This window comes from Nannobrachium achirus (assembly GCF_963921795.1).
Source record: "Nannobrachium achirus genome assembly, chromosome: 15".
Classification (NCBI taxonomy): Eukaryota; Metazoa; Chordata; class Actinopteri; order Myctophiformes; family Myctophidae; genus Nannobrachium; species Nannobrachium achirus.
In genome coordinates this window covers 13690944-13702565 of record NC_137822.1, presented here as the reverse complement: position 1 = coordinate 13702565, position 11622 = coordinate 13690944, and the positions used below count along the sequence as shown (strand labels likewise).

Below are 11622 nucleotides of genomic sequence, written 5' to 3'. Positions count from 1 at the left end.
ATGTTTTACTTAAAGGGGCACTCCACCACTTTTCAACCTGTCTTCATATAATAGGTCCTCACTAATGTTCATGATAAAATATCACAATTTTTTTCTACTCAGTTTGGGTCTCATAGAGCTGTGGGGTGGGTCAAATCCTTCCTACCGGTGACATCATCAATGGGAAATGCAAGCTAATAGAAACTGCAGGCTTTCTATTCCTGAAAAAGTTGCAATGTTAAAGTGGAAGCCATTGTTCTCGTGATAATAAAAATCGAAATATATATATTTTTTTGGGTCAAACGATGATGTCACCGGTAGAAGGATTTGAAAGCTCTCCTATGAGACCCAGACTGAATAGGAAAAAATTGTGCTATTTTATTATGAACATTAGTGAGGACCTATTATATGAAGACCGGTTGAAAAGTGGTGAACTACTCCTTTAAGTCAAATTATCAATACTGCAATGTAGAAGTACTCTATTACAAGTAAAAGGCTTATGTTCAAATGTTACTTGAGTTAAAGTACAAAAGTATTGCCATCAAAATATAGTTGAAGTACCAAAAGTAAAAGTGCTAAAATGTTTGAAAATAGCCGATCTACAAGCTTGCGTTGTGAGCTTGTAGATCAGCTATTTTCAAATTTCCTACGTATAAAATATGGCTACAATGATTCATGTATGTTTTATCATATTAATTTATAATTGATATCTGTAAAGTAACTAGTAACTAAAGTTTTCAAATAAATGTAGTGGAGTAAAAGTACAATATTTGGTTCATAAAACAAAAGAGTAGAAGAAGTATTGGAAATACTCAAGTAAAGTACAAATACCTCAAAACTGTACTGAAGTACAGTACTTAAGTAAATGTACTTAGTTACTTTACACCACTACAAAGTATAGAATCCACTCCTGGCCAAATGTGACTCAACTGCAAGTGGAAGTTCCTCTTCGTATCAAAGTTATACTTCATTTAGATCTGCTCTTTTCACTAATGTTTTTTCTGTTACATACATTTCTAGAAAATCCTTCAATAATTTGGAAGATGTCAACATTTATAAGCTGTGAGCCCATTCAAAAACAGTAGATATACAAGCTCACAGCGCGACACTGCCACATCTGCTGTCAGGTACGTGCATAGAATGTTATAGAGGCAGGGGTTGACATTTGTAAAAGGGCCTTTTGGTGAAAATATCAAAAATGGTCGCGCCGCAACGTGTTGTGAACTTGGAGGTCGGCTATTTTCGGTGCTTGATACCACACTGAACTAAGCATGATCGAGTCAATACTGGAGATGGGGCAATAGGGCCTTTCTGTGTGGAGTTTGCATGTTCTCCCCGTGTCTCCTAGGGTTGATACCCTCACAAAAACATGCAGTAATCCTGGTCTCAATAATGCCTCCCCCTGGCCAGCCGGGGCGCTTGATGGAGGGGAAAGGAACTGGTTGGAATAACGTGTTCCTTCCACGCGCTACGTCCATCCCGGGGAAATCCCCCCTGTCAGGTGAAAAGAAACAACTTGGACTACTCATGCATTGAAGGAAGCATGAGGTCAGTCCGTTGTCTCCCCAGGCGCAGCAGAGGGAGAGCAGAGACCAGGATTACATAGGCAATTGGCACTGGGTGAAAAAGGGGTTGAAAAATCGTGGGATAAAAATTATAAAAAGAAAATAAATACTGGAGATGGATGGCATGGATTTCTACACAGAGAGGGCAATTCTTTCAACATGAGATGCTGCATTCATGGTCTGGAGAGGGCACTTTTTACAGACGGGTAAAAAAAAAGGGCAGGGGCTCAAGCCCCCTTTGGTGTCTTATGTGTGCACGTGCCTGTCTGCTATTATTTGAAAAGAATGTGTGAGAACTAGTGATTTAGAAGGTATTTGTAGAATGGGCCTCAGGTCTTAGTGGGTTAAAACCCATTTAGGCCTAAAATGATTGGATGCTTTAACTATTAAAAAATAGCAGATAATTATACAAGCTCACAGCGCGGCACTCGGTGCCGCGCTGTAGAGCTGCTATTGAGCTGCTATTGAGCTGCTATTGAGCTTGTAGATCTGCTATTTTTGAAAAAGTCGTCGTCAAATATTTGAATATATGTATTTTCAAAGCGAACGTTTGTAACTCAAATCTTTCTCCTGGGTGGTCCCTGGAACTAAATATGTTGAGATGGGGGTCTGTGGCAAAATACATATCATTTTGGGGGGTCCTTCACATGAAAAAGTTTGAGAACCACTGACATAGTAGTCTCTCAAGAACAGACTAACTGAGCTACAGTTGAAAGTGAAAAGGCCCTTTTCTTTGACGATGGCTAGCCAGATTGCTGACACAGAAACAGGATTTTTCAAAAAACCTTAGAAGGATTCAAAAGACACTTATAGCATCGGGTCAAAATTCAAATTTTCACAACTTTTCAAAAATAGCAGATCTACAAGCTCGCAGCGCCGCGCTGTGAGCTTGTAGATCTGCTATTTTTGAGCGGTGGTAGACCGCATGGCTGTGTGTGTGTGTCTGTAGCCTGTACATGTCATGTTTTGCCATAGCATTGTGTGTGTGTGTGTGTGTGTGTGTGTGTGTGTGTGTGTGTGTGTGTGTGTGTGTGTGTGTGTGTGTGTGTGTGTGTGTGTGTGTGTGTGTGTGTGTGTGTGTGTGTGTGTGTGTGTCTGTACATCCTAGACTTAAATCCTAGTCTGAAGATGTTATGCAAGCACGACGACCGCTCACTTCACATTGGGTGTGATTTTTCAATAGTTAAAGCATAAAATAATAATAATACACAGTACTGTGTAGCCGTTCTGAACGGGTTAAAATAATTCCCTATAGTCTCCATATAAATCCACGCTTCCGATCACTTCCAAGTTTGTATCAGCAGTCTTGACGATGCCGCACATTCCTTCAGAACAATGGGAGGTTTTGATTCCGTGCCGTTCAGAGCGAGAGCCACTCGGGCCTCCTCATGGTTTCACAGTTTATGATTAGGATGATCCCAAAAGGATGTTCCCAGCCTGGGAGAAGCTAGGGGGAGCTCTGCCTGTCATGGTACTGTACATGTACTGTATACACGGATCCACCCGCAGACCTGTATGCATTACACCCCCAGAGTGACACCCCCATATTTATGGAATAAAATAAATAAACTAGATTGCGCTCTTGTCGAGGTGCCAACTTGCGCCTTGTGCACTCGTGACCATGTATGGCCTACTTGTGCGCCAGCAGAGTGCTGTGTGAAAGTACTGCGGTGCTGTCTGTGGGTGGGCAAGTTGGCACTCTGCCGAGGTGCCAACTTGTGCCTAGTTATCTATATACTGCTGCTCCCTGATTGGCTACGGGCGTAAACACAAATGGAGGATGCGACAGAAATACTGCGCCAAGAGAGCTAGCTCCCTTTGAGGAGCAAGTTAAGGCTGGGTCTTTTGCGGGGTCGCTATGCTACTCCCTCCTTTCAGGAGCGCGCCCTCGTGCTTCACCAGGGAGTTGGAGCATCGCCGATGCGCCTTCATGCCAGGGCACAGTCCACCAGTCCTTGACCACTTCTGATCTACAAGCTCATAGCGCGGCCCAAAGTGACACGCTTTGACCTTGCATATCTGCAATATTTTTTTACAGTGGTTAAAATCTAAAACGACAGATGGTCACCCGGTTTTAATGGGTTAAGAAGCACATAAGGAGTTTAAGTATCTCGGGGTCTTGTTCACGAATGAGAGAAAGGGGAAGACGGAGAAGGAGATCAGCCGGAGAATCAGAGCAGCAGGAGCGGTTTTGCAGTCGCTAAATCGCACTGTGGTGAAGAAAAAAAGAGTTGAGCCGGAAGGCAAAGCTCTCTGTCTACAGAGCAATCTTCGTTCCTACTCTCACCTATGGTCATGAAGTGTGGGTCATGACCGAAAGTATAAGGTCACGGGTGTAAGCGGCCGAAATGGGTTTCCTCAGACGGGTGGCTTCTCCCTTAGAGATGGGGTGAGAAGTTCAGTAACCCGAGAGAGACTTGGAGTAGAACCGCTGCTCCTACACTTGGAAAGGAGTCAGCTTAGGTGGTTCGGGCATCTAGTACGGATGGCCCCCGAGTGCCTTCCTAGGAAGGTCCTCCATGCGCGTCCCGCTGGGAGGAGACCCCGTGGCAGACCAAAGACCAGATGGAAGGATTATATCTCCAAACTGGCTTGGGAACGCCTCGGTATACTCCCTGAGGGAGTGGAGGAAGTTGCTCAGGATAAGGTAATCTGGAGGTCTCAGTTGGAACTGTTACCCCCGCGACCCGATTCGGATAAGCGGTTGAAGATGGATGGATGGATGGATGGAAGAAGCACATAAGTAAAGAAAGTCCCACTTCATTACGTCATTCCATCTTCCTCAGACACAAAGTTCAGTGAACATGAGAGACATGGCCGAGAAAGAATTACATCCAGAGACAAGAAAAAGGACAAAAAGACAGTTGACTCCGAAAATTTGAATGACGCCGTTTTCAGCGGAATGAGATTTATGGCGGTGACTGGCACACACAGCGGGGTGAGTCACCCTCGCCATCTGCCCCTTTGCACCACAACCTCTGCCAGCAGTGGCTGAAAGTAACTAAGTACATTTACTCAAGACGTACAGTACCGCATTATGATTTATTCATCATCTTTTAACATTTATTTTAAGGTACTTTTATTTTCCATTCCACCGTATACTTCTACTTAACTACATCTACATCTACATCTCTCTCTCTCTCTCTCTCTCTCTCTCTCTCTCTCTCTCTCTCTCTCTCTAATTTCACTAGTTACTTTGCAGATTTAGATTATCAATACAAATCATACATTAGCCACTTGAGCCCTATTTTATGCTTGGTCTGCTCTTTTTTGTTTTACCTCTACACCAAACCTATTTGCAGAAAATAGACGATCTACAAGCTCGCAACGCGAAGCGTTGAGAGCTAGTAGAACAGCTATTTTTGGCGAAAGTTCTACCAATTATACCAATAAAGTTATACGAATGTGATACCAATACTTTTGTCCTTCTACACCGGTAACATTTTGAATGTTCACTTAACCGTTCGTATAACAGAGCACTTCAACACTGTGGGGTTGCTATACTTTTACAGGAGTACCTCTCTCTCTCTCTCTCTCTCTCTCTCTCTCTCTCTCTCTCTCTCTCTCTCTCTCTCTCTCTCTCTCTCTCTCTCTCTCTCTCTCTCTCTCCCCTGCTTATTGGTGGCCCATCTTTCATCAGCACCCCACCCCAGGGTGACGGATGGCCTGTCCACACTGCCCAATGACTAGAGCCGGCTACTTCCAGATCACCTCATTTCTCCAGTGTTATTAAATTCATATCACCCCAGCCTCTGACTCACCCCCCCCCCCCCCCCCCCCCCCCCCAACACCACCACCAGCTAGACTCGGGGATCATCACCATTTACGGCGCCTGTCAAATTGCCCTGCTCTGTCCTCTGCCCTCCTCCTCCTCCTCCTGCACTCGTCTTCCTTTTGACGTCCTCCTCCTTCCCATATGACCATCATTAGGGCCGGGCAATTAACTCTTTTACTGCTATGTATGTTAACGCTCGCCCCATTCAGCAGGTTACCATTGCCAAAATGAGCGGCCGTTCATTCGTTCATTACTTGTTTGAGCACTGTGAGCTGATGAGGGTCGCGCGGGTCTGTACAGTAGAAACAGCTCCCGTAACGCTGCTCTCAAATCTCCACCACACATAAACAACAATGGAGGCTAAATCACTTCCTGGACGTTTTCTATGGACTGGATCTAGAATATGCATTTCTATACGCTGAGCTTACAGGGGGAAGCGAGTGACATTTGCAGCCTCATTCATTGCATGTGGCTGCCCCCTGCAGTCAGTTTGGCTCAATTACATCTATGCATGTGTATTAAAAAAATCGTAATTAATCTTGCTGGTGTAGGTTAAATCGAATTATTGTTTTTGTTTTACGTTTTGAATTTTTTTTTTTGCATTTCTTATACGCGTACAAATCAACATGAACAGAACATTCTAATACAGTGGTTATCAACCAAGTGAGGGGGTTCCAGGTGGTCCCCAGCTAAATGATGGAGAGTTGGTAACCAACCTGTGGATCGGGACATTTTCGGTACTCTCTCTATATTTTTAAATGCAAGACATGGAAAAAGGAGATATTTACTTTTGACCCATAAAAAATGGTCCGCGACCAAAAGATGGGACCCGGCCCACTCTACACAGAGAGGGCAATTCTTTCAACATAAGATGTTGCATTCAAGTTCAGGAGAGTTTACTTTGGACATGGCAATTCTCTTGAATGCCACCTTCACGTATAGCAGGGAAAGGGGGCATTTACGTTTCTTTCACCATAGTAAAAACTGTATTCATGGTCTGGAGGAGAGGGCACTTTTTACAGACGGGTAATAGGGCAGGGGCTCAAGCTAGCCCCCATCTTTGATGTCTATGTGTGCACGTGCCCGGACTGGTCTTGTTGTTTACCTGTGTAGATCTCCGCCTCGGAGGGGTCCTCCACCCGCTTGTGCTGGAGGACGTAGTCGGAGACCTTGCATCCGATCAGAGGCTCCACGTCCATCCACTCCAGCGCCACCATGCTGCTGGAGGGCTCCAGGTGAGGCGCCAGGCGCAAGCTGACGGACAGACGGAGGACACAGAGAGGAGGATCAGTGTTCATTTTTGAAAAATCATGAAAATGTGTGCAAATCTTTGAATATATATATATATATATAAGTAAACATTTGTATCCCAAATATTTGCTTCTGGAGGGTCCCTGATACATAATATTTTGAGACTGGGTAACTGGGTTCGGCGGCCAAATACATATACTTTGACATGAAAACATTTGAGAACCACTGACGTAGAAACATGCGTTTTCCTCAAAAATATTGAAAGACTTGCACAAAATGTTCACGATTTTTCAAAAATAGCAGATCTACAAGCTTGCAGCGCGGCACTTGGTGCCGCACTGTGAGCTTGTAGATCTGCAATTTTTTCTCAATAGTTAAAGCCTAAAATAATGGTTATAATGGTGGAGTGCTCGAGGTGAGGCGCCAGGACACAGAGTGTTCAGTGTTCACATGCTCATAACGCCTTTAAAGTCCTTAAATTGTCATTTTAGAAATGTGCAGATACCCTGTATACACTTAAGACCCATTCCCACTGGGCCAGATAGACAGATAAAAAAAATATCTTTCTCCATTCAAGTGGATGGTAAGATACAGATAAAAAATATCTGTTTTTATCTTTATAATGTACGGTATGTTGGTCTTTTTACTGTTGAGTGAGAAAACAATGTTAACATCTAGCTAAACATCTGGGGACGCCCCCTAAAATAATTTGGGGACCCCTCTGGAGGTCCCGACCCACAGGTTGACAACCACTGGAGTAGAGGTATAAAGGTAAAGGGATCAATACTCAAATAAAGTCAGTAAGTACAGTAGGTACAGTACGGCAGGTCTGTACAGGCCACTTCTAGTCATTCATCCTTTGACGCGTCTTTCTAGTCAAACTGTACTGTAGCAGCTCCACTTTATGTGCTTCTGAAGGTCTTATTCTCAGGGGCGTCACGGGGGGAGTGGGACTGAGTTACTAGGGCCCAAGGTGGAGGGGCCCTAGTAACTTTAGCTATCGAAAAATAGCAGATATACAGCTGGCACCGAGTGCCGCGCTGCGAGCTTGTAGATCTGCTATTTTTGAAAAGTCGTGAAAATGTGTGAAAATATTTCAATGTATGTATTTTTTAAGCGAACATTTTTTAAACTCAGATTTTGCTTCTGGGGGGGTTCCTGGAACTAAATATTTTGAGATGGGGGTCCGTGGCCTAATACATATCATCTTGGGGACAATGGGGGTCCTTCACATGAAAAAGTTTGAGCACCACTGACATGGAAACATAGGTTTCTTGCACACATTTTCACGGTTTTTAAAAAAAATAGCAGATATACAAGCTCGCAGCGCGGCACTCGGTGCCGCGCTGCGAGCTTGTATATCTGCTATTTTTCAATGGTTATCATTCATGGGGGGCCCACAGCTTGTGAATCCATGTACCCAGGGCCCAGAATTTGGTGTGACGCCCCTGCTTCTTCTGTTTCTCAATGAAAGTTATCGGGGGGGGGGGGGGGGGGGGGGGGGGGGAACAGTGGCTGAAGGGTATGACTCACACACCAACAGCAGTCCCCAGACTATTATTAAGTCACCTTAGGTGAGAGAGCAGAACCTCATGTTCTTTCTGGAGGGGGTGTTAGGCCGCCTGACTGACAGCAATTAGAACCTTGGGGACTGCAGCTCGCAAGCACACATCTTCAACAACTATTATCCTTGGAGGACTTATGCCTGGTGGTTTATAGGGTATGGTGGTCGCGATGTGCAATGTGCAGAATCGTCGCTGTCGGGCAGGTAACATTTTTTTTCCACATAGTTTATTTCTTGGCAAACTAATGCCCTGTGTAACGATACATTTTAATAGCGATTCGATACATATCACGATACATGGTTGACGATACGATACATGGAAGATATTGGTTCATTCATGGCGATACGATACGATTCGATTTAATGTTTGAAAATCGATATAATAACTATTTAGCAAAGACATTAAATCTATGTAAAAGGTGTGGATAGTGCAGGTTTTTAAGGGAAACATGTATTATTATCGATATAAATAAGTAAACACAGTGATTATCTGCCAAATACATGGACATTGTATATTGAAAAACCTGCACCTTGACATCAATCCAGAGATTACACATATTTATCGATAGACCAGTGTAGCTATATGGAAAGGAAAAGTAATTAAACCTTTTCATTTTTCTTCTTAAAAATGCTAAATACAATGCACATTAAATCGATACAATCAATTCTTTGCATTGCCGATTCGATACGATACAAAATAAAACGATACAATTCGATTTTAGCTGTTTTCATTTCGATATACTTCGATTTTTTAAGTTAAAAATTATATTTCGATACAGTTACTATATTGTTACACCCCTACCTATACTTCATCATCATAAGAGTGTTGAACCGATGTAGTGAAAATAGCCAGACGCCAAGCAAACTCATGTGTTCAACATTGGTGAACTGTGCTGCTGTTTTCTCCTCTGCAAACATTGGGACTCCCCTGCAGTCGTGCACGAGTGACCGTACCCTTAGAGCAAGGGTCTTCAACAGGGGGTCCGGGACCCCTAGGGGGTCCTCAAAGTTACTACAGGGGGGCCGCCAAATCTTTGTGTAATAGGATAATTATTTTAAATTGACAACTTCAACCCTCGCATCCTTATTCTGAGGAGAACTTTAGCCAAAAATAGCAGATCTACAAGCTCTCAACGCCTTGTGTTGCGAGGCGTTGAGAGCTTGTAGATCAGCTATTTTTGGCAAGTAGGTTTGGTGTAGAGGTGAAAAAAAGAGCAGACCAAGTACAGAGAGAAAGGCGAAGTTTAGTAAGTAACGACAATTTAAGTGGTTAAAAAACACAACACGACTGATGACAGTGCTGTCAAACAAGTTTATGAATCTATGAAATCAATGAAAATCTGTATCACACATTTATACAACTAGACGCTGAAGGGCGGCCCAGCGTCTAGTCGCCGACCTGGCCAACTCGGGAACGATGTAAATAGGGAATGAATGCCCCGCCCTTTAATGCAAACCCCATTATACCTGTTGTCATAGGACCCGTTTTGACCATCTGTTTGCCTGTGTCCATTTATGCCCATATATGGAGATATCTGTATCTGTCTGTCTGTCGGCGTCCATTTTATGTCCATATATGGAGATCACTGCAGATATAGTTCTGGGTCCATTTTATGCCCATATGCCCATATATGGAGATATCTGTCTATTTGCATCCATTTTATGCCCATATATGGAGATCTCTGTATCTGTCTGTCTGTGTCCCTTTATGCCCGTATATGGAGATATCTGTTTATCTGCGTCCATTTTATGCCCATATATGAGATCTCTGTCGCTTTTTGTTTGTTTCTTCTTTAAGCAGAATACACAGCCTGCTTAAATCTGCATCATTCAAGTCATCCTCCCAGTCCCACGCTTTGTCGCTTGTCTTATGTTTGTCTTTGTCTCTTTTATTTTCTTTTTTGGAGCGGACCCCATGAATGCCCCACCCTTTAATGCAAACCCCAATATACCTGTTGTCATAGGACCCGTTTTGACCATCTGTTAGCCTTTGTCCCCACCCTTTAATGCAAACCCCAATATACCTGTTGTCATAGGACCCGTTTTGACCATCTGTTTGCCTTCTGTTAGCCTTTGTCCCCACCCTTTAATGCAAACCCCAATATACCTGTTGTCATAGGATCCGTTTTGACCATCTGTTTGCCATTGTCCCCTTATGCCCATATATGGAGATCTCTGCACACACAGTACCGGTTGCGGAAAACTCTGATGTCAGACATCAGCTCCGCATTCGGGGATTCATTTTATGCCCATATCTGGAGAACGCGCGTGCCGGTGGGAAGAACGGTTCTCGAGATTCACATACATACATACATACACATTCACAGAGATTTTTTGTTGACTCCTGGCGTACGTGATGTCAGAGCCTTTTATGAAGTGATGTCACAATGAGTCAGCGATTGTGCCGATTTCCTCAGGAACAGCCTGATGTCAACAATCAGCTCCGCGTAAGGAGATTCCGAACGTTTCATAGGACCCGTTTTGACCATCTGTTTGCCTTCTGTTAGCCTTTGTCCCCACCCTTTAATGCAAACCCCAATATACCTGTTGTCATAGGATCCGTTTTGACCATCTGTTTGCCATTGTCCCCTTATGCCCATATATGGAGATCTCTGCACACACAGTACCGGTTGCGGAAAACTCTGATGTCAGACATCAGCTCCGCATTCGGGGATTCATTTTATGCCCATATCTGGAGAACGCGCGTGCCGGTGGGAAGAACGGTTCTCGAGATTCACATACATACATACATACACATTCACAGAGATTTTTTGTTGACTCCTGGCGTACGTGATGTCAGAGCCTTTTATGAAGTGATGTCACAATGAGTCAGCGATTGTGCCGATTTCCTCAGGAACAGCCTGATGTCAACAATCAGCTCCGCGTAAGGAGATTCCGAACGTTTCGCGCCGGTTTCGGAAAACCGCGAGTCGGGTCGGGTCGAGGCCCGGCACTGCACTCCTCGCGGCGGCGGGGAACGCGCGTGCCAAATCTGAAGCCGGTGGGACGAACGGTTCTCGAGATACGCGGATTACAAACAAACAGACAGAGATTTGTCGCATTTATAGATAGATATGCAGAGGGGGTCCCTGCTGTCTCTCTCAGCTAAGGGGTCCTTGGCCTGAAAACGTTGAAGACCCCTGCCTTAGAGTATGGGTACTGTGACCGTACCCTGTACCCTTATGTTTGTCTGCCAAGGGTCCCTTCCAAGGGTATTGGAAGTACAATATTTGTCCTTATAATCAATAGAACGATCGCTGAGCGCAGAGTCGATAGCTGCGTGTGCTATCAGCTCAGTCATTTGGTGTGACGCCCCTTGTTGCGCGCAGCCCTGTAAAGGTCAGCAGTCATGCTCCCATATACTTACATGGGCTGCCTCAGTGGACTGCAGTTGGGCATGCCGTCTTTGCTCGAGGCGCTCAGGTCACACCGACACCAGTTGTCGATGACGTCGCCCTTCCCGGCGCACCAGTATGAGCTCATCGTGG

At 44.4% G+C, this 11622-nt stretch overlaps 1 protein-coding gene across 1 annotated transcript in view; it reads right to left on the bottom strand.

The window, feature by feature from the left end:
- Window positions 1–11622, bottom strand: part of astn2 (astrotactin 2) — a gene marked incomplete at its 5' end in the record, with an annotated part of 725257 nt that overhangs the window by 104227 nt on the left and 609408 nt on the right. Inside the window, 2 exon segments of the mRNA XM_080743421.1 lie at window positions 6425–6573; window positions 11502–11622. The exon segment at window positions 11502–11622 is cut by the window's right edge and continues 13 nt beyond it. Of these exon segments, the coding sequence (XP_080599547.1) occupies window positions 6425–6573; window positions 11502–11622 (270 nt within the window).